The sequence below is a fragment of the Heteronotia binoei genome, chromosome 4, assembly GCF_032191835.1.
Source record: "Heteronotia binoei isolate CCM8104 ecotype False Entrance Well chromosome 4, APGP_CSIRO_Hbin_v1, whole genome shotgun sequence".
NCBI lineage: Eukaryota > Metazoa > Chordata > Lepidosauria > Squamata > Gekkonidae > Heteronotia > Heteronotia binoei.
This window is the reverse complement of record NC_083226.1, coordinates 64,116,968-64,141,150: the sequence shown is the minus strand read 5'-3', so window position 1 is coordinate 64,141,150 and position 24,183 is coordinate 64,116,968. Positions and strand designations below refer to the sequence as shown.

General features: G+C 44.8%; 1 protein-coding gene across 1 annotated transcript in view; it reads left to right on the top strand.

The window, feature by feature from the left end:
* Nucleotides 1-324: 324 nt before the first annotated feature.
* Nucleotides 325-24,183, top strand: part of KLF9 (KLF transcription factor 9) — a 30,266-nt gene continuing 6,407 nt past the window's right edge. The window contains exon 1 of the mRNA XM_060237448.1: nucleotides 325-1,701. Coding sequence (XP_060093431.1) covers nucleotides 1,182-1,701 — 520 coding nt within the window. The 5' untranslated portion in view covers nucleotides 325-1,181. The remainder of the gene's footprint in view (nucleotides 1,702-24,183) is intronic.

The window sequence follows — 24,183 nt, the reverse complement described above, 5'->3', positions numbered from 1 at the left end:
TTAACCCGATCTCTGCCAATCGGCAAACGTGTAGTCCTGGCGGGTAAAGAGCTAGAGAGGATCTCCCAGGAAGGGTCAGCAAGTGAGAGGAAGTGCTCTGAACTGCCCTTGGCATCCTGAGGCATCATAAGCCAGCTAAAGGCAAACTCCTCCCGCCTCCTCGGCAGTTCCCAAAACTGGGTGCCGCCGGCATGCCTTCTTCAGCCCGCTCGAATTGCCCTTTTAAATAGGGGCGGTGAGTCTCCAAGAGTAGCACGAGGCATTGGGAGGGAACAGTAGGATTGGCCAAGCCTTTGGTTTATAGACACACCTCTCATGCAAAAAAAGGCCCTTCTGAGTGGAAGGGGGGAAGGTAAACAGAGTTGACTCACTCCCCCGGCTGACCAATTGGTGGTGTTGGGGTGGGGGGGGGGGCTCACTGGAACCTTTGCGTGATGGGCTTCTGCGAAATTGGTCCTGAGCAAGACTGTGCTGGAAGAGACGGGAGCTGTAGGCGCGGGGGGAGTGAGTCAGGCAGTGGGCAAAAGTATCTCCTGATAGAGCTCAGGCTGAGGCTTCCACGCCGCCTTTCCTTATGAGCGGCTGAAGGCGCCGGGAACCCTAAGGAAGGACCCTGAAAGGAAAGGGCGGGAGAGCGACTGGGGTGCGCGAGCTACTGAATTCCTCATGTGCTTTTTTTCTTCCTGTGGGGTGGGGGGAAGAAGAGGGAAAACACCCCTTGGTGCTACTTGAATTACTTGAAGTCACCACTTGTGACACTGTTTTCTGGAGAGAACCTTATCTTTTCAACCCTTCAGCGTGCTCGGGAGCGCATGAGAAGCTGGAGTTTGCCGGCGTCTGGGGGGCAGGGGGTGCGAGGAGACAGCGCTGACTGAGGTCAAAAGGTAGGCTGGGTGCCTTTCTCGCTCTCGGGGGAGGGTCACGGATGGTCGCGGTTATGTAAAAAGCTCAGCAGCCGAAGTGGCTCCCTTGCCTGGCTGCCGAAGGTACCCCACCCCGCCTCCACCCGTGCTCTGCAGCCTGAAGGCAAGACAACAAGCAGCCTGCTGATTGCAACACCCCCACCTACCCACCCCCCTCCAAGAGGGAGAGGGAGACGCCAGGCAGTCAGCGAGCAAGTTTTCGCAATTGGGCTCTCCTCCCTTTTTTGGTGGGAAGGGTGGCTGATCATCGCCTGCAGGATGTCGGCAGTGGCTTACATGGACTTCGTGGCTGCCCAGTGCCTGGTGTCCATCTCCAACCGCTCCGTGGCACAGCAAGACGTGACGCGGGAAGCAGAGCTACTGAAGATGCCCGAGGAAGAAGAGGAAGCGGCCGGAGTCGTGACCAAGGAAATGAACGACCCCAGGGACGCCTGGAAGGATTATTGCACTTTGGTGACCATTGCCAAAAGCTTGTTGGACCTGAACAAATACAGACCCCTCCCAACCCCATCCATCTGCAGTGACAGTGTGGAAAGCCCCGATGAGGATGCGGGATCAGACAGCGACGTGACCACCGAATCTGGGTCGAGCCCTTCCCACAGCCCGGTGGAGGGGCAGGAGGCTGGCAGCGTGCCCGACCCCCTCTCCCTCCTGCACAGCGGAGTGCCTGCCAAGGGGAAACTGGCCACTGAAAAAAGACATAAGTGCCCCTACAGTGGATGTGGCAAAGTCTATGGCAAATCGTCCCATCTTAAAGCCCATTACAGAGTGCATACAGGTTAGCTGTGGTCTCTCTCTTTCCGAGGGGTGGAGGTGGGGAGGGTGCCTTCCCGGGGGCTCACGCGATGGGCAGACGGTGACCGTGCGGCTTTGCCTGCCAGAGAGCAAAAGCTGTTTACAGAAACGCCGCCAGTATCTTACAGGCAAACGGCGTTCGGTGAGCTAGCTGTTCTGGGTTTGTTTCCCCTCCCCCAAAAGCGGGTTGTCCTGGCTTGAACCCATCTGAAAGATGCTGTGGTTATTTTAGCCCTTCTTGCCTCCCCCCGTCAGCATCTATATCCAAGTCCTTTCCTCCGCACTTCTAAGCAGTCGTTAGAACAGGCTGGCTACATTTGGACCCAAGGTGTTAATGCTAATGGCACTCAAGAGTGTGGCTGGATAGGAGAGCAAAGAGTGTTTCACTGGCTTGTCATGCTGCTGAATCCTGTTTTCTTCTCATGCATCTGTATATTACTGAGGTGTGCTTACACTGAGATCAGACCAGTAGAGGAGCTGTTTAGTCCAAAAAATGCTTCTTTCAGCTGGAAGGAACTGAAGGAGGAAACCTGTGCAGAGGCTTAAGGTTGTGGATGCTTAAGGATGCGCATGTATTAAAGCCATTTAGAGGTTGCCATCTTCTGAGTTTGCTTTTATGGTGTCTTTTTTTTTCCTTACCAGGCCAGTCCAAAGCTCTCCCAACAGACTTTGTAGACTGTTGCCTGGCATTATATTTGGATAAAGCAGTGGGTAAAAAACTTAACTAGGCTTCTCCTCAGCTTCTTCCTAAAGTAGTATTTCAGAGCTGTACTTGGGTTAGCCTCAATGGCAGATCTTGGTTCCATAAACGTCATTGGGCGTGGCCACATCTCGGCAGTCGTGGACTAATGACGCGTTTTCAGAATTCTCGTGAAGAAACACGTGGATGATCAAAATGTCCAAAGACGTTGGAATAATGTAAATTGTCTAGTAACTGGTGTAAATTAGCTGGGGCTCAAAAAAGGTTAGGGCACACAAAATATAGCGGAATCCCTTCATTTGGAAGCTTTCCTATTTATTTATGTTGAACATTCACAATACAATATTGTAGTTGTAAGTGGATAATACAAAAAACCAAACACCTGCCCTTTAGGGGAGACTTTATTTTTGTTTGATCATTGATAATATGGCAGCCAGCCTTATTCTTACCATTTGTGTTGTGATACATTGCTTAGTAGCCTTATCCTTTAGGTTTCAGAAGCAGATGTTGAGTGTGCAGTAAGCTGATGCTTCTGTCTAAGGGAATGCTTGTTGTTGATTCCTAGTTTAAAACTCAACCATTTGTGAAAGGTCACATGCACAGCTACTGAGCATGTCTGGCACTTCACTGCAGTCATTGGAGATGCATCCTTAGAATTTGGTGAATATTTTTTAAGATAAAAGAAGATACCTTGCACCGGCTGAAGGAATGCTTTTGTGGAAGACTCGATGGTTAATGATGTTTATGAGGAAGGCAGCTTAATTATATACTATAGTACTAGATGTACGTTACCACTTTAATGTGTCTTTTTTGATGATTAATGTGATGGTTATATATTGTTGAAGGGAAGGCTGTGTGATATAGCCTGAGAGCCAGTTTGGTGTAGTGGTTAAATGCGTGGACTCTTATCTGGGAGAACCGGGTTTGATTCCCCACTCCTCCACTTGCACCTGCTAGCATGGCCTTGGGTCAGCCATAGCTCTGGCAGAGGTTGTCCTTGAAAGGGCAGCTGCTATGAGAGCCCTCTCAGCCCCACCCACCTCACAGGGTGTCTGTTGTGAGGGGAGAAGATATAGGAGATTGTAAGCTCTCTGAGTCTCTGATTCAGAGAGAAGGGCGGGGTATAAATCTGCAGTTCTTCTTCATCATCTTGTCAAATCTCTGAAGCTAAGAAATGTTGGTAGTTGGATGAGAGACCACCAAGTAAGGCTTTGCAGAGGAAGATAGTGGCAAACCACCTCTGCTTATCACTTGCTTTGACAGGCCCTTGCTGGGTCAGCAGTTTTGTACATACCTACTGAAGGTCATGTACATATGCCTTTGCTTTCCTTGGTCTTTTTTTGGTCATATAATGATAAACAACATGGGATGAACGTTGTGTTTAGGTGGTACTTTCATTTGCAATCTTTGTAAAGAAACATATCAACCACAGCATGGTTATAATACTCCTCCTTCTCTAGAAATGGACTTTTTAGGGCAGTCATGATGCGACGAGGATTGTCAGTACCATCTCAGTCCACTCAGTGAAGTAAATGTAAAGCTTTCTTTTTCTGCAGATATGGATTTTTCCAAAATTGCTACATTTACTTTATTTGGAAAGCAAATTACTATCCAGAATCCCATTTTTCCATAAGGCAGAATGTTCCATGCCCTCACCTACCCTTTGTGCATTAGATAATAGAGCCATTTGGCAAAAAGCTGCAAAGTAATATAAAAATACATCTGCCCTAGCAAATCAGATTCTTACAGATGATAGTTGTGATTTAGGTCGCATGCTTTTTTATTGGAAAAATGCCGTGTGATACATACCTACATGCGTAGTTCTCTTAAAGCTCTGCATACATAAGTTGGAGTCTTAGACAAAGGAGAAACTGATATTGCTCAGTATTAGCTTTTCTTTTTTTTTGGACAATGTTTTCTTTCTTTTTGATTGAGCTGAAAAAGGAAGAGGTCTTCACACGGGAAACCAACACAAGAAGGTACTCCTGCAAAAAAGATCATGTACTCTAAACAGCATCTTCCTTTCCAGGAGGGTGTGGCAAAGGATGGATTTGAGTTGAACTCCCCCAGTCCCGCTTGAAGTGCCTTTCCCAGTGGCCTAGTTCTGGCTACCATGGGAGGAAACGTAGGAGTGAGCCCCACTGCTGTTTGCTTACGGTGCTGGCATCATATGTAGTGCAGAAGGGAAAAGGGACCGGAAAAGAGGTGTTGTAAGTCACTCAGCAGTGATTCCTGTAGCTAAAACAAAAAACAAGGAAGGAAAGGCGTGTGAAAGTTATAGCTTGCTTCCTTACTGTGTTAGAAGTACCAGGCAGAGAAGTTCATTGCTGAGAATGTCACATTGGCATTCCTTCCAGATTAAAAAATGAACCATTCCACAACTACACTGGTATTTCCTGACTTGGCTTATTTTTGTTAATAAATATAGAATATGGATATGTGTTATGGCGAAAACTTGGGAAAGTGACAGATGTAAATGTAATTTCATCAAATAAGAGTTTTATCCTTCATTAACTTAAATGGGCTGAAGTTTTGTTTAGTAATGTAACCTTTAAAAATGGAAAGGAAGCGATTCAGTTAGTCTGAAGACGTATGCAACACTCCTCTTCTTGCGCCACTCATTTATATTCTACAGACAGCTGTTCATTGAGGCCTTGTGCAAGGGAAATAATTGACCTACCATGTTTGTATATAAGCTCACTTGCATTCAGATGCTCTGAGGACACAGGCTCTTTCCATCAAGAAGCTTATTCAGTGAAGTTTCCCCTTAGCAACTTCATATCTTTTACTAGCTGGAAGAATATTCTGGTGGAAGTTAACACATAGTATCTTTTCTGTTTGGTTTTGAAATGCATTCAAGCAGATTTTCTATTTAATTAGAGCTTCTAATGATTAAATATTTCCTCAACCAAATACAACATAGTACTCTTGATTGATTAATCCCAATGTATTTTCACATCAAATAGATTCAATTACCATTGTAGTAAAAATATAACACAAATAAGAAAACCGCAGACGCCGTATATAGACTATTCAAAACTTGCAAAACATCTGGCTAGCTCTGTAGATCAAGATGTAAGATGGCTGTCACTCAGATAATTCTGTGTCCTCAGCAAATAATATGCTTGAACTTCACAATAGTGTTAATGCTTGCTTGCCAAATTTAAAACCAATGGATTCCAGTCTTTATGATGTACATTCCACAGTTACACTGGTATTTCCTGAGTAAACCTTCTCTGTCAGATGTAGGAGCTGTCTTCAGTGTTTCTCCAGTGACCAGGCCTATTGCTTTGATTAAATGTTCCTTCTCAAACTGAGGAGATGGTGCAGTGCTCTGTCCTACATTAGCAAGGAAAGTCCATTGGATTTGCAGTTCACAAATCAGGAGATAGCATCTGGCTAGCTACATCCAGAACTGTGGATATGCTGAAAAGCTTTGCCACAGTTGTCAACCACCAGGTGGTAGCTGGAATCTTTTGATATTACAACTGATCTCCAGGCAGCAGAAATCAGTTCACCTGAAGAAAATGATCATTTCAGAAGGTGGATTCTACGGCATTATACCCCACTGAAATCCCTCCCCAAACCCTGCTCTCCTCAGGCTCCACCCCTAAAACTTACAGGTATATCCCAGCCCCAGAGCTGGCAACACTATTGCCAGTAGAAATTGGGAGGAAGCGGGTTGCAGCACAAAAGTTTATCATTCTGTAAACCTGAAGTAAGAATTCCAATAGAATCAAGCTCTTTTCTCAGTTCAAAATCAGAAGTTAGCATCTGGCTAGCTACATGCAGGAAGATTAGTTTTTCTATACAAAAGAAAGAGAGTAATAGGGTATATGAATGTACTACTGTATGGATCAAGGTATTCATGATTGTTTTTGGTTTCCCGTATAAATGATAGAAATTAATAATGTTCCCTTAAAGAATCCTCTGCCCCAAATATGGTAGCAGTTGTCATACAGTTTCATTGTATGCCCAATATATTTTATTTTCCCACATAAATCCCAACCCCACACAATATGTACTCACAGAGCAAAAGGCAATGACTGAATGGGAGGATCAGTAGATAGTGACTATTGAGTGGAAGGCAAAAAATTGTCTTTTTCAAGAGCCATTCTAAATGTATATGTTAATCTACATATTCAGAGTAAATTATACAGTTTGTTTCAAAATTTGTTGAAAAGGCAATGCTGGACAAAACTGACAGGTTTTAATAAAGTACTCACCACCATTGTTTTCTGGTGATCTCTTCTTCATCTGAAGTGCGAAGAACCAAATGTTCCAGTCAAAAAAGGGGGAAAGAAATAACATAAACATTTAAGGAAGAAGCATTGAACAGAAGAGTGGTGCATTACTCATCAGCTTAATCCCTGCACACCAAGGCTAGTAATTCTGGTTGCCAGTGATGGACATATTGAAAATGCCAGTATGAATGAATTATTGCATCTATTCTGCTTAGCATAGAAGACCATACGTTGATTTTATATTCTAACCTATATTTGTGCATGCTTTTTAGAAAAGGCAGGTATCTCTCTGGGCCAGCGCATTCACTGTTTCCCTACTTGGATCAAGATAGCTATGAAAACCATTAAAATTCTAATGTCTGGATCACCCAATAAGAATGGCCTCGTCTCTAACATTTCAGAATATTTGGCTCCTATGGGCCCAGACAACACCTCTTGTCCCAGTGAGAAAAATATAATTTTAGTACAGTTTTCTGAATTCTGTAAATGTAACTAAGAAAAAACAAACCTGAATTTGCTAAAACTATGTAAAGCAAACACGTTATATAACAATACAGCTTCTCCTATCATAAAATCTCAATGTGGAGAATTCCAGGCTGCTTGCATTTATCACAAGATAGAGTTGTGCATCAACAAAGTAATTCTATAGGGACAGTTAGATATTTCGCCATACAAATGCTGGAACAGTCTGGAGATCCTTGTCTCTGCTTTTGCTCCATGAGTAGCATACATGTCCACAGAGAACTGCTCTGTCACACAGTGGCACAAATTACCTTTGTCATCAAACATAGGACTTGTGTTCCATGAATGAAAGTGGTATCTCTCCAATGCTTGTCTGAAACTAATAGGTCATAGAGTTACTACTTACCTGCTAATTGCAGAGGACCTCTGGGTAATGCTGTCTGTCTCTCACCCTTTCTCAGTGAAGTGGCAGGGGAAAAATAAAGGGGAAACAGCAAGTGGAAGTTCCTTCCTGTTTTGAAACAGGAAATGACATCATAACACTCTAGGAATGCCAACATTTCCATGGTTTTACCATAGAGATTTCTGAAATTCCAAGACTGTAATGACAGCACTCAGAACATAAGAAGCCATGTTGGATCAGGCCATTGACCCATCCAGTCCAGCACTTTCATATGGCAAAAAACCAGGTGCCATCAGCAGGTCCACCAGTGGGGCCAGGACACTAGAAGTCCTCTCATTGTTGCCCCCCAAGCACCAAGAATATAGAGCATCACTTGCTCTATAAGAAAGTTCCATCTGTACCTTGTGGTTAATATCCACTGATGGACAGCACCATGACACTCTAGCAATCAGTTAGAACTGTATGGTTAAACTATAATTTGGGCTAATGTCAGAGCAGTAGCAACAACATCAGCGAGGCTTCACTGTAGTAGGTAGGGTTGCTAAGTCCAATTCAAGAAATATCTGGGGACTTTGGGGGTGGAGCCAGGAGACATTGAGGCAGAGCCAGGAGCAAGGGTGTGACAAGTGTAACTGAACTCCAAGGGAGTTCTGGCCATCGCATTTAAAGGGATCACACACCTTTTTAAATGCCTTCCTTCCATTGGAAATAATGAAGGATAGGGGCACCTTCTTTTGGGACTCATAGAATTGGACCCCCTAGTCCAATCTTTTTGAAATTTCGGTATTTGGGGGAGAGGCACTGGATGCTATGCTGCAAATATGGTGCCTCTACCTAAAAAACAGCCCCTTCCCAGAGCCCCACATACCCATGGATCAATTCTCCATTATTTCCTATGGGAATGTCTCCATAGGGAATAATAGAGTTCCAGTAGCCATTCCCCTCCCCCCCACACTTTCTGATGATCCTGAAGCGGGTGGAGGGCCTCCAAGCCGGGGGATCCCCTGCCCCCATCTGAGGATTGGCAACCCTACATAAACAGGTTCCTATACAAAGACTCTGAAAACAATGCAAAACAAGCACAGAGACACACACCCTCTTACTGGCTCTACAAAGACTTCTGTGCGTGCTTTCTCTCTCTCTCTCATACACACACACTTAACTGTCTCTGGTGCCTCCACAACTAGATCTGAAAAGTACAGGGGCTACGCTGCTCTCTTTTACACAGACACTTACTTGCTCTGAAACAAAAGCAAAGCAAAGGAGGGGCTGCACTCTGATGAGGTCTGCTGCTGACCTCATGAAGTACTTCCTGCTTAACTTTAAAGGCATGCACACACATTTTAAGACCGGATCTGTTTGCAGGTTTCTAAACTTACCGGAAATCTACATGCACATGGTGACTGTTGGGGAGGGGCTTCTCCTGCTGGCCAGCTGGCTGGGGGCGGGGAGAAGCCTGTAAAACCAGGGGAGGGGGGATCCCCCACTGGGACCTGGGGATTGGGAAGCCTAGTGATAGGTGACTCTCCAAAGGCTGGCAATCCTATCTCCTGGGGATTTTCAGCTAAGTGCTGACTTCAGTAATTGGTCATGAATTACACTTCAGCTTAAATACTAATGTAGTTTGTTTTAAAGCTAACACAAAACTTTTTTTGTCTTGCTGACATACTGAAGTCTTTCTAGTCTAATTTCTATTATGTAGTCACAATTTAGTATCTAGTAGGCAGCATGCCCATACTAACAGAACTTTGCACACCTTAGGTCTGAATGCATTTTCTTTGTGACCAGCATTGGTGCCTTTGCTGTATGTGTTTTAGCATCAGTGTGTGTATGTTTTAGCACGATGAGTTTTGCAGTTCAATATAAGAAGGGAAATAATGCTTTGTAGGTCTGCTGCCAGCTGGCTTGAGTGAAGTATCCAGATGCTTGTGAACATCTGGATTCGATGACAATAGAATTATAAAATCTGAGATCAAGTCTTTGGAACTGGGCGTTCAGACTGTACCGCCCAACTCATAATCATTTGCTTGGGATAATTAATGCCAGAAGAAGAATGAAAAAAATGAACTGTAATCTGTAAAAAAACAAACAAATGCTCTAGGATAACATCAGCCATTTTGGAACAAGGAAAACCAATCTGAGTTGCCATTCATGAAAACTCAGCAGCTTCTGGGCAAGTTCTGAGATATTCATTGCTGAAAAGAACATGCAGGAAGATGGTGAGAAGTACCACATTGTCTAGTGCTAGAATGGATGTGTGCTTGAAGGATGCCAGGCCTTATCAAGACCCTAAACTCTCTTGGAAGAAAGCAAGAATGGCACAAATTCCAGAGGTCTTTGGAAACCAAGAGGAATGCAAGGTATGTTAGACTGTTTTGTTTGTATTGTTCTATGAGGATTGGATTTTTTATGCTTGGGAATGCTCTTCACCTGGGTGAAGGTGAAAGTGTTGAGGACTAAATAACTGTATTTTTCTTGGGATTTGTGTTTTTTGTAACAATATACAATGTCTTTGCTATCTATACTTTTCATACCAACTCCCACATTGTCTGTTAAAATCTGCTGTAATCAGAAACATACCTTTCTACTCCTGAACTGTGCAGGTAAACTGAGCAGATATTAAAAAGAACTTAAAATTTTCAGACAATGTGTAATGTTGCTTGAGGATACCATTTTCTTATTTTGAAGTAATCGTTCAATTTTATTGGGATTGTTCCAATATAAGCTTAACACAAGCTCAAGGGACAACTGAACAGAGTTTTCTGTTTCTAGGAGTGGTTAACCAGAGACTATTGGGAAGCCCCCACACAGGGCATGAAGCAGTAGCTCTGTCTTGTTAACCCCCACCATCTGGTTTCTCTAGCAACATTTATTATAAGGTTTTTTCCCCCTGCTGCAAAAGCAGCCAGTGCAGTCTCATCCCTCCCAGGCGCAAACACACATACTCTAGAATTTTCACTAACCCTCTTTGTAATGTATTGAGTGACGAGACGTGTTGAAGGCAACATGCTTTATTAGCGAGTACATCACAAAAGCAAGGCAATGCGGGCCAGGTCCTGATTATATGCATACCCCGGAACACCCCTCAGTCTGGCCAGGTCCAATCCTGGCCAGTTAAACTTCCTGCCACAGTTCTTGATTGGCGGAACGTATTTGCGGAGCTACATCCAGGGACCAGTGGACTTCCACTGTCACCTCCATAGCGTCTGTTGTGTTGTAATTTCAGGACTGAAATGCAAGACATAACACTCCTCCCCCCAGTTCAAGACACGAAGTCTTTCAAGTAGGCTGGCACCCTGCGTTCCTGTGTCTACCTCCTCGGGCTTATTTGGGGAGTTGGAGCGGCCACCGTGTCTGGCAGGGTGGCTGGTTCCTCATGGTGGGGTGATGCCGGAAAAGGGCTGTCTGTCGCCTGTTGCTGTTCCGGAATCTCATCTCTGGGGAGGGGGGTGCTCCCTCCGCTGTGGTGCTCTTCCGCCCGCATAGTTGGTGCGGCCGGCATAGGCTGGGCAGCTTTCAGGAGTGTTGCTGTTAGTACTCCACCGCTTCCCGCTCCCCTGATCGCTGTCGGTTCGTCCGGCAATGTGCGACGGCACAGCTGGTCAATATGCCTCCTTAGGATCTGGCCCCCCTCCAACGAGACCTCGTAGGAGCGGGACCCAGTGACCCAGTGGCTAACCACTCCGGCCCACTTGCAAAGTTCTTTGCGTATACCGGATCCCCTGGAAAGAATCCCTAGCGGCTTCCCTGGTTTCGCAGGAACTGCGGAGGCCCGTAGCTTGGTCAGGATGCAACCTGTCTAGCCTCGTGATCAACTTCCTTCCCATTAGTAATTCGGCAGGGCTTAACCCGGTGACAGGGTTGGGGGTGATTTTGTTATCAAATAGGAAGGCTACCAGGTGGTGATCCCAATCTCCCTGTACAATGCAACCCAGGGCCTCTTTAGTGGTGTGCACCATGCACTCTGCTTGGCCGTCGGTGGCTGGATGGAAAGGGGCGGACCGAATGTGCTGGATGAGGTACTGATTCAAGAACTCCGGGAATTCCCGGGAGGTGAAAGCAGTCCCATTGTCTGTGACGAAGGTCTCGGGAATCCCATGAGTGCAAAAGACCCTTCGCAAGGCTCTGACCGCCACCACAGTGGAGGTTGAAGCTACGGGAATCACTTCCAACCACTTGGCGTATGCATCGACTAAGATAAAGAATATTTGGCCCTTGTATGGCCCCACAAAGCCTAGGTGTAACCGGGACCACGGCCTCCTGTTGGACAGTGGTGGACAGGGGCACTGGGCGGATCAGGTCGGGACTCTTGGCAGGGTTGGCACCTTCGAACCCACCCTTCTATCTCCTTGTCCATCCATGTCTGGTGGTCTGGGGCGAGGAGGCCCAGTAGCGGCTTGTGGTCCGTGGCGATCGTGAAACACCTACCGTACAGGTAGTCGTTGAATTTATGCACACCCGCCACTATTGCCAAGGCCTCCTTGTCTATCTGGGCATAGTTGTGCTCCGCAGAGGTCAGGGTCCTCGAATAATAGGCCACAGGAACCTCCCTCCCATCCGGGAGTTGGTGCCCCAGAACGGTGCCCACCCCGTACGGGGAAGCATCGCAAGCCAGAATCACTGGTAAGGATTCGTCAAAATGGTGGAGCACATCATTGGAAACTAGGAGGTCCTTGACTGCCTGAAAACGGCGGCCTGCTTCTTTTCCCAAACCCACGGGGCATTTTTATCGAGGAGCCTATGAAGGGATTCTGCGATGGCCACTTTTTGGGGCAAAAATGAATGATAAAAATTTAATAATCCCAAGAAACTTTGTAACTCCATCTTGCACATGGGGGCTGTGGCGTGGACAATAGCCCTGGTCTTGTCGGCCGTCGGGTGGATTCCCGCGGCGTCTACTGCAAACCCCAAGAACTCTACCCTCGACACCCCGAGGGAACGCTTCTCCCGCTTTACTTTAAGTCCCGCTGCCTGGAAACGGCGGAGTACCTCACACAGACGGCTGCTGAACTCCTCAGCGTCCGGGGCGGCGATCAAAACATCATCAAAAAACGGTTGCACTCCGGGGATCCCTTTGAGAAGAGCATCCATTATGCTCTGAAAAACCCCCGGAGCCACACTAACCCCAAATTGCAACCACCACACCGAAAAAGCTCCCCTGTGAGTCACAATGGTCTGGGCTTCTGCTGTCTCGGCGTCCACCGGGAGTTGCTGGTACGCCTGGGCCAAGTCCAGTTTCCCAAAAACCTTAGAGCCTGCTAGGGCTGCCAGTACGTGGCTGACCACCAAAACGGGGTATGGGTTGTCCTGAAGTGCCTTATTTATTGTGCACTTGTAATCAGCGCATATGCGCACGTCTCCATTTGGCTTCACTGGAGTGACTATGGGTGTTTCCCATGCAGCATAGGATACCGGTTATAGCACTCCCTGGGCTGTGAGGCGGTCCAGCTCTGCTTCTATTTTTGGTTTAAGAGCGAACGGAACTAACCTGGCCTTCAGCCTTATCGGTCTCACATGGGGATCGAGGGGTAAGGTGATGGGAGGCCCCTTGTAGCACCCCAGGGACCCATCAAACACTTCTGGGAATTCCAGGCACACGTGCTCGAAATTTTGCGTTCGCATCTGCTGCACCCCCACTATTTGAATACCCAGCAGTAGAGACCAGGCCAGCCCCAGTAATGTGGTGAGCTGGCGTTTGACCACGAGAATGTCCAGCTTGCCCTTAAAGTTCTTAAACTCTAGCCTTACAGTGGCCCAACCCAAAATCTGTACAGGGTTTTTTTTGGAAGTCCCGCAGTATGAAGTCCGCCGGTTGCAGCCGGGGCCAGCCACGGGGACAAAGTTTTCTTAGAGACTCCTCCGAAATTATGGAGATGGAGGAGCTCGAGTCCAGCTCCATCAGGCATGGAGCGCCCTCGATTAGGACTGACACCCTGACCTTATCTAGGGTGGTGAGGGGCAAGTTCATTACCTGCAGGCTAGTCGATGCAGTCGAGTAGGCATCGGTCGAGTCGTGGTTGGTGGACTGGCGTCTGCGGGTGGCCTTGGCCCGGCAAGCCTGTGCTATGTGGCCCACTCTTCCGTAGTTCCTGCAGTCCACGTTGTGGTAGGGGCAGTCCCGGTGCTTGTGTGGATCCCCACAACTGGTGCACTTGGTGTTGGCTGGTCTCTCTGTCGCTTGTGGCCACGTGGGTGCTCTTGGCCCCATTCCTGGTTGGCAACGTAGCTGGTTTGCCTCCTCCTCCTCTGGGTTGCCCGGTGCCATCTCCTCCTGGTGGACGGCTTCCGCACACAGGTTGTTGTAAGCTTTGGTTGCTCTCTCAAACATGGTGGCTTCGTTGAAGGCAAGTTGGAGGGTGAGCTCTTCCTTTGCGAAGAGCTTTTGCTGCAGTCTTTCGTCACGGAGGCCCCAGACGAAGCGATCCCTCAGGGCTTCCTCTAGCTTGTCGAAGCTGCAGTTCCCTGCAATTTGGTGGAGGGCGGCCAGGTAGATGGCGGCTGTCTCTCCCACCCCTTGATCCCTCTTGTGGAAGAGGAATCAGCGGGTGATGATGGAAGGCTGGGGCAAGAAGTGCCCAGTCAGGAGTCTGACTATCTCCTCGTATGTTTTCTCCGTGATCTTTGCAGGGGCCGAGAGACCCTTTGCGATCTCAAATGTGGCCTCCCCGCAGACACTCAGGAGCACGTCTCTCTTACGGCTGTCGTCTGTAATCATGTTTGCTCGTAGGTAGCAGTCGACCCGCTCCGTGTAGGTCTCCCACCTATCGGGGTTGGAGGGGTCGAACTCTGCAAGGTGGCCCATCGTCCCACTTGGGTTAGCCATGGCGGTGGCGGGCGCTTCCGTCTCCCTTGAATGCGTGCCTTCCTCGTCTCCAGCCAGGTCAGTGAAGTCCTGCTTGGGGAGTTACCTGGCTAGAATCCCATCTTCGTCGCCACTGTAACGTACTGAGTGATGAGACGTGTTGAAGGCATGATGCTTTATTAGCGAGTACATCACAAAAGCAAGGCAACGCGGGCCGGGTCCCAATTATATACATACCCCTGAACAACCTTCAGTCTGGCCAGGTCCAATCCTGGCCAGTTAAACTTCCCGCCACAGATCTTGATTGGCGGAGCGTATTTGTGGAGCTACACCCGGGGACCAGTGGACTTCCACTGGTCACCTCCGTAGCGTCCGCTGTGTTGTAATTTCAGGACTGAAATGCAAGACACAACACTCTTCCTCAGAGAAGATGTCAAAGGGAGGAACAAAATCTGACAATGAAAAGCAGTGTTCAGCTTCCTGTGTGTGTGTGCTTTTAAGAAACAGCCAGTCTTATTAAGCTCTGTAGGCTCAGTTGCACAGAAATTGACAATGCAATCCTAAAAATATTTTCCCAGGAATAAGCCCCTTTGAATAGGCTTGAGTAGGTTTCTGAATGGACCTACTTGGATTGCATTGTTAGTTCAATGTCAGCTTTCTTCTCTCATCATGTCTAACTGTATATCAGATAAATGTGGGCCTACAGAGAGACTGCTGGGGAACATGAAGATAAGTTCTCATGGCTATCAGTTGCCCATAGGCTGGGAGGTCAGTCCTGAATTTCCCTGTCAATATCATTGGGTGAACTCAAATTCTATTGGTATAATGGGGATCTCGATATTAGTTACTATTTGTAATATTTTAGTCATCTGAAATCTTGATAATGTTTAGTTTCCTTTCCCATTATCTGTTCCATTCACAGCTCAGTTATATTTTTCTGGTTGCTCCACCTCATAAAAACACACACACACACACACACCAAACTGGATTCCAAGTTTGACTAAGCTAAAGACTCCTACAAAGATCCTGATACTTTTAAGTCCCCTGCTGAAAGCTCCTACTGTGAAAACTGCAGCCTGGGACTAGAATCCAGAGGAGCATACTCCAGTGTGTATCATCTACCTCCCAAGTTTTTCCTGTCACCCTGAAATTGTTTATCCAAGCTCAAACCACAGTTTAGATGTGCAAGTTTCAAAGGGGGAATTCTGTCTGTTCCCTTTAAGCAGCTGTTGTGCTTGATTCTTATACTCTCTTGAGCTCACACTAACTCAGCTTAGAGGGAATGCTGCTTAGGATCCCTCTGGGAAGTCACCTGAATGGGAAACTCAAGGTGTGTGTGTGTGTTCAGATTGTTTGTATGCTCTCCCTGCCTTTTCTCCACTGTGTAAGCTAGCCTGTGATCAGGGATGGAATGTACCTTGGAGTTTCTGGATTGAGTTGGGTGCTTAGTACTGAAGTTTGGGTATGAAAGGGCATACTGCTTCACACCCCTTTCCATGGACATCAATTGCATCTGTGTAACTGCCATCTGTGTATACCTCCCAATGGGGACCCAAAGCAGCTTACAGCACCATTCTCCCATCCTTTATTTTATCCTCACAACAACTTTGTTATGTAGACTAGGCTAAGAAAGTGACTGCCCAAGGTCATTCAGAGAGCTTCCATGGTAGACTGGGGATTTTTACCTAGGTTGCCCAGATCCACTCTAACCACTACACTACAGCTTGCTGGCACTCTTATCTTAAAGATGGGAGGGGATGAAGTCTGCACTAAACCCCCTTGACAAGAGAGGTGAGCAAGGTCTTTTCAGTTATCTTCTGCAGGTTACTCCAAAATATACCTGAAGTTGCTCAACTGTAATAATGTTCAGAAAAAAGAATACCCTTTTGGAGGGAACCTTTAATATAACTGCTGCCTGGAGTTTTAGTACAAAAATAGAAGTTACTTTTAAAATATATTTGGAATGCTTATTTATTTTATCTTTTGAATTCACTGCTTTAAATCTATATAAGAAAAGCAATATACAAAGTGATAATAGTTTAAAACGACTAAACATAGCATTTGTATGTACATTTTAAAAATGACTTTATATGTAAGCAGTGAGCAGCAGGAAGGATGGGTTTGATGTAGCACTCACACTCTTTCTGGTCTTATCTGAAGTTTTGTGCTTAGTCTTGTAAACAACTGCACTGTAATAAAATAAATGTTGGGTAGTACACCTGTATCATTTCTCAGGCCTGGACATCAGTCTGCCATAATGTTTCATTCTGCTACTCTATATGAATATTAACAGGTATATTATTTATTTTTTTATTTATTATTACTTTCAATTTTTAACCCGCCCTCTCCGCGAGCTGACTCAGCGCGGCTAACAATCAATTCAATTCAAAACAATTATAAATTACAATTTAAAATCAATAAAATACAATTACAATACAATTACAATTTAAAACATTTTATGGTGCTGTACATATCAATATAGGCGGGCTCTTCTATCCTGATGGTGATCTTCTAGTAAACAGATGCTTTTTGGAGATGTAGGGTGGCAGTCCTCTCCCAGTTTAGCTGTCAAAGGCCTGCCGAAACAGTTCAGTTTTACAGGCCCTGCGGAAGGTAGAAAGATTCCGCAGGGCCCTTATGGCCTCCAGGAGGGCATTCCACATTTCTGGTGCTGTCACCAAGAAGGCCCGAGCCTTTGTGGAGCATAACCTGGCCTCCTTTGGCCCGGGGATGGATAGAAGGTTTTGTGTCCCAGAACACAGTGCCCTCTGGGGAATGTGCAAGGAAAGGCGGTCCCATAGATAGGTAGGCCCTTGACTTTAAGGGCTTTAAAAGTCAATACCAACACCTTGAAACGGACTCGGAACACAATAGGTAGCCAGTGAAGCTCTCTCAGCACTGGCTGAAGAGGCCAATCATTGCAAGGCTGACCCCTGAATCCCTTGTTGGTGAGGCAGCTAGACAGTAGCTGATGGCCAACCGTATCAAATGCGGCTGACAGATCTAATAATAACAGCACCCCTGAGCCACCCCGATCCAGATGTCACATGAGGTCATCTATGAGGGCGACCAGAACTGTCTGCATCCGGTGACCTGGTTGAAAGCTGGACTGGAATGGATCCAATGTGGAAGTTTCATCCAGGAATCCCTGTAGCTGACTCGCCAGCACCCGCTCTATAACCTTACCCAAAAAGGGAAGGTTCGACATCGGCCAATAGTTTGCCAATACAGCCGGGTCTATGGATGGTTTTATCAAGAGGAGAAAGACCACAGCCTCTTTAAGAGGCATGGGAAAGATCCTTTCTACAAGGGATCTGTTGACAATAACCTTCAATGGCTCACGTAACAATGCCTGGCTAGCTTTTATAAGCCAGGACGGGCATGGGTCCGACCTGCAGGTAGTAGGACATACAGCCAAAAGGATCCTGTTGACCTCCTCCAGGCTGAGTGGGGTGAAGGAATCCAGAAATAGGCCAGAAGATATGCTCAGTGCCTTGAGTTCTTTCACTGTATCAATTGTGGCAGGAAGGTCATGTCAGAGCGACAAGACCCTATCTGCGAAAAAACTTGCAAAAGCCTCACAGCCGATTTCCAATTCTCTAATGTTTGGTCTACCTTGTGGTAGAATTGTTAATGACCGAATTATACTAAATAATTGTGTTGGGCGCAAGGTTGCAGACGCAGTCCAGGACACAAAGTAAATCTTCTTTGTCGCCTGGACTGCCATCTCATAGGTCCACATAAATGACCTATAGGATGTTCTTGTAGCTTCATCATGAGTGCTTTGCCGCTGTCTCTCTTGCCGTCTTAATCGCCATTTCATTGATCTTTAATTATTGTGGGTGGATTCAAGGTCAACTAGCAAGTGCAGGGAAGCAAGGTAGCCATGTTCTTAACTATACTTCACCTTCTGGAGTAATAATGCCAGTGCCAACATATTTGAAATAATGTTCCTTTTTGCCTTGTCTCTAAGGAACTTCTTCCAGGTCCCATTTTCATCCAGCATGTAATTATATGTTTATCTTTTCTTCACTCATTAATCCTGGTTTTCATCTGATCTCAGTTAAAGATATCTGTTTTTCCTCTGCAAAATTTAACTAATTTTGTATACCCACCCATTTACTAAGCTGTTTCACAAGATGTGAAGTTAGTTTAAAGGGGATCACAAATTGCTGCTTTGTGAGGTTTTCTTGCTACTCTGCCTGCACTATCAATTATGTTAACTGTCTCTGTTTCTCATTCCAGAAATAACCATCACCCCCCACTTGGGAAGGCAAAGGTGCTTGTCACAACAAGAGGTGGAGGGTTAGCTTTAATGGATGAAGACCTGAGAAAGTTCAATGGAAGGAAACAGAAAATCTCTTTCTTAACCTGCACAGAGACTTGAAGGCAACTAGACAAACCTACTTTTAAGTAAAACAATTTAAGGCAGAAGAGAGTATAAATATTGCAGAATCTATCCACAATGACGTCTAAAAGAGGCCTCCATAGTAGGAGTTCCATAGGAATTTAATGAAAATAGATTGAATAGTATAGGCAGCTAGCTGCCTTATCTTCTCCCAACTGCATGAATGTCTTATTCATCACTTCTTAGTGATACACTCTGGTATGGAATGAGGGCAGCTGTTAGTATGCTTTATCTCTTGATGCTTGTACGTTTCCACCTCTACAATGAAACAAAGAATCCTCCAAAATTTGCCTTCTGGGTCCTCATGGTGTGATTCATTTTGGGCACTGGGCCTATACTGTGTGGTTGTTTTTTAAATAAAGATTTACATATATTTTGAACTAGCCATCTCTGTCAATCTGTTGCACATTTTAAAATATTTGCAGAATATTATCACCACTTGACTATGCTGCCTTGATTTACTAATAGCCTTCTAAATTTGAAGCTCTCTCTCTCCCATTTCAAATGAAATCACCATTATTAAAGAAATTTAATGGCTGTCAGTATTAATTCAGAGTTTCAGTCTTCAGCATCCTATCCACTATTGTTATATAATGTAAATGTGCATGTCCATAATGTTCCATTTAACTGGACTTAACAGGAAAGGGTTCGTTCACTGGTAAAGCATCTGCTTTACATTCAGGAGGTCCTCAGTTCAGTCCATGTCATCTCCAGTTCATAGGCTCAGGTGTGATAAGTAATATGAAATATCTACCAGATAGTCGCTGCTAGTCAGATTATACAATGCTGACCTGGAATAAGGCCGCTTCATACATTCATGGAGAGAAATAATCCTATATGTTACATTTCTAAATTGTACATTCACAACATTCAGTTTGTCTACTGGTTGAATTCACAAATGCAGAGAATTCAACAAGTGCATGTGATCTTCTATATTAGAGGTGTCAAACATGTGGCCCAGGGGCCAAATCAGGCCCTATCAGACTCCCGAGCAACTAGCTGTCATCTGTTTCTTTCTCCCTCTCTCTTGCTTCCTTCTGCATCACAGCTTGCTTTGTCAGGCTTGCTCAATCATACAGGAGCTACAGAGCAAAGCCTCTCTTCCTTCGATTGGCTCCTTCCCCTCCTAGTCCCCTGGGGAAGGAAGGAAAGAACCAGAGCTTCTTTTGCCCAGTTCCCTGGATCACATGGGAGAGATACAAAGAAAGCACCTTTAAGACAGAGTGCTAATGTTTTAAGCATATTTTAATTTAAGCTTTCTAAAAATCTTTGTGTTTGTCAGTGTCCTTTATAAAGTTTATACTTCTGCTACCTGGCATTACATTTTATAAAACACACGGCATGGCCTGACAAGGTCTAATTTGTGTCAGATCCAGCCCTCATAACAAATGAGTTTGATACCCTTGTGCTATATATTCAGTTCCTTTCAAGACATTAAAGATCTTTAAAACTTTTTTGTAAATGGTGTGGAAAAGATCAGAAGACAAAATAAGGCAATGGGATTGTTTTGGCATTAGGGAACAGAAAGGTAGTTAAAGGGGAACAATAAAATGTTTGTGGTCTTCCCACTTGCATTTAAAGTTAAAGTTGCTTTCTTTCCATCTCTCCCTCCCTCATCCTTCCCCCATCTATTTGCTTTCTTCCCTCCCTCCCTCCCTTCTTGTCTTGCGACTCTCAAACATCTGATGTGTATTCTTTGTGGCTCTTACATTAAGCAAGTTTGACTACCCCTGGCCCATAGAATGTTGAGCATCAAGAACTCAAAAGATGACCATTAAGCACTTGTGTCTATAGTTCTCTCCAAGGTGTCTATAGTTCTCTCCATGGCCTCATTTAGGTTTATTTTAATTTCACCCTGAGCTGATTCCACAGACCTACCAGGATTCAACTTAAAGGAATGCTTCAGACTCAGGCTACATTTTCTATCTTCGTTCTGTGTGTATCTCCCACAATGAAGACAGCGATGTGCATTGTTCTCCTCACTGTTCTGACTTTGTTATATTTGGGGCCAGGACGGGGGCTCACTAACTGAAGTTTGGTGAGCATCTTCCAAAGATCGCTGTTATGATGCTGTTTGAGAGCATGCTGTCCATGCAATAACAATCACTCTTCTGACATATTAGTGAGATGCCATGCAATGCAGTCCTATGCAGAGCTACTCCAATCCAAGCCTATTTATTTCAGTAGATACTGACTGGAGTTGCTCTTGAGTAGTTTAGTCTCAAACTAAACTTTTCTAGTTTGTGTCTCAGATCCTCCTTGTGCATTTTTCAGCCATGGGAGAATAACTTCCATATTTTTAGACACACAAAAATGACTCCAAGGAGCATGCTTCAGATCATACTGGATCTATGAATCTCGAGTGACTATTGCCTGTTCAGATGGCTACCACTCAGTTAGGTGTTAAGAAGGTTCTTACCATTCATTATAGAAGCCTAATAGCCCAGCCTAGCTTGACCTTGTCAAAGCTTGGAAGCTAAGCATGGTCAGCCACAGTCAGTACTTGAATGGGAGACCTCCAAGAAAGGCAGGAGTGTTGCTACACAGAGCAAGGCAATGGCAAACAAACCACCTCAGTCTATCTCTTTCCTTGAAAACCCCATGAGGTAGAACTTCATGGAGTCACCAAGAGTTGGTTGTGATTTGATGACAGCAATTATATTATTATATCACTCCTGACTATAAAAGTTGCTTGAACTCTCATTTGTAACATATAATTTTCAGTTTTAAGTAGGTACAATATTCTGTTTTAGGCTTTATGTTGTAGTTTAACTAAGCAGATGCTAAAAAATACTTAGCATTTCTTTCTGCAAATTTATATGAAGGTATCATTGGGGCTGTATTTTGACTGGGTCCAAGGGTGACTAGCATTTTGGCTTTTGGTAAGCTTGGCAGGAATCTATTGTACACCAGAGTATCCATACATCTGTTTACTATTTATGTTTAATTGATTTGTACCTCCATTTTTTGGGACACTAAGGGTACCCAGGATGGTTGACAGTCCAAGCAAATAATAAAATTGTGTCCATGCAATAACAATCACTCAATACAATAAAAACACAGGCAATATCTGTGAGAGTGTCAATAAAATCATCAGTCTACATTGACATGAGTGACAATATTCTTCAAGTCTAGAATTTTATTTAGAGCATTGTGGTTGCTGGAGTCTTGATCTTTGAGTCATGGTTTTCATTGTGGCTTGTTTTTAGAAAAATAAATTGCTATCCCTTAGGGTTTTGTTGCTAATCCTTGTGCATGCAGGAGTGCATATGTGCACATAGAAAGCTTCCTTTTGCTCTGTCAGGTGGTGCAATCACTCCCTTTTTATGTGCAAAATGTACTTTCTGTTGACGTGAAACAGAAACCGTTTGTATATTAATACTCACATGAGGCTCTGGAAAGGAAGAGGTAGCTGCAAAACATTATAGTGTCCAAAGTCCAGTGCATCTGTGCTTTGCAAGATCCCTTTGCTCTTCATACAAACCAGCTTTTACTTTCCTGTACATGTATTCTTGCCAAAATTCTCTATGTGCTCAAATATCAATTTAACTGTAAAATAAGCATGATTTATATGACCAGAGTTTTGAATTCCTCCATGCAGAGTTTGGACATTTCAGGCACTAAATACGAACAATCTTTTGTATAGGTTGGTTGTTTCTGCCCACCCAAGGACTGACATTTTCTTTTGAAATATAGCTCATTCTAGTGGGTTTGAAAGGACCGGAAGCAGAGAGTGGGTATGAATATCTGGCAGGTTATGTCATCTTCCCAGATCAGTAATGTGGATATTGGTCTCTCAGAGAGCAGTCTGTAGGAGGAAAAGCTATTCCTAATGGTTGTTTGCTCAGGGTAAATGGCTATGTCATTAGTTATATGCATTTTGCTTTGAGATGACAGGTTTTGACACACTAAATCACATCAGATCTTGTTGATGTATCTAAGGTAATTGGCGGGGAGAGGGATGGAGTTCAATTTACTTAATCAAATCAACCAGAGTAGCAGGTACAGCAGATTTATTTTTCTCTATTTGTTTGAAATGTGGATCATTTTAGTCTCATTCCTCACAGCTACAGTTGACTGTATTAAGATGCCATGTGTGAGAGAGTGCGAATGAGCAGACTTGTACATACAAAAATAATTAATCACGTCCTACAAGCTGCTCGTGCACATGAAAGAGGAGAAGGGAAGAAAACTGACACAGGTTTGTAGAGATGATTCATAGAAAACCAAGCTGACCTTGTACATAGCATTTGGCTCTTACTACATTGGCTACAGTCCAGATGAAATGTTCTGAAGATTTTACAGTAAATGATGTTCTAACCAACATTCCATTCCAATCTGACTTAACAATAAAAAGCATTCATCTTTGGCAGTCATTGAAGAAAATATATTTCTGTTTGTTTGGGTAAGCACTGAAACCTTAAAAGTCTGTCTGACATAGATGGCTGGGTTTTGGAACAGCAGCCATACCTACATGAGGGTTGAATAATTATCCTTGTCCCAATCAATCTCTGTTTGACTGGAGACATTCTGTGATGACTCCTTAAGTCATACTTATTTTTATGTCATTGTTGGGTTGGACCACAATCCAGTACACAGTTTGCATGCTTAAGTTATATTGGAATGACAGGGTACCTAAATGGGCCATAACTCTGCTGAATAAGAGTTTTGTGTGATGAGGTTACTGGACTGCATTGAGTTGGTAAGCAGTGCTGGAGCATGTTGCCAGCTAGACTGTTTGGTGTGTCTAAAATAGGGTTGCCAGTCCCCAGGTGGGGGCAGGGGATTCCCCAGTTTGGAGCCCCCCCCCCCGCTTCAGGGTCGTCAGAAAGCGGGGGGAGGGGAGGGAAATGTCTGCTAGGAAGACTGTTATTCTCTATGGAGATTTATTCCCATAGAAAATAATGGAGAATTGATCCGTGGGTATCTGGGGCTCTGGAGGGGCTGTTTTCTGAGGTAGAGGCACCAAATTTTCAGTACAACATCTAGTGCCTCTCCCCAAAATATCCCCCAAGTTTCAAAACGATTGGACCAGGGGGTCCAATTCTATGAGCCCCAAAAGAAGGTGCCCCTATGCATTATTTCCTATGGAAGGAAGACCTTGAAAAGGGGTGCCATCCCTTTAAATGTGATAGCCAGAACTCCCTTTGGAGTTCAATTATGCTTTTCACAGCCTTGATCTTAGCTCCACTCCTAATGTCTCCTGGCTCCACCCCCAAAGTCCCCAGATATTTTTTAAATTGGACTTGGCAACCCTAGTCTAAAACAGGCTTATTGAGAATTGAATCTCATTACTTTGCTGGTGTGAACTGAATTTTGAAATTGTGAAAATATTCATAATCGGGATTGAGAGACTAATAATAACACTACTGAAATCAATAGCAACTAAATATGAAAATATTTAGTTCACAAAACCATTATGTGGGTTTCCTTTAACATATTTTGC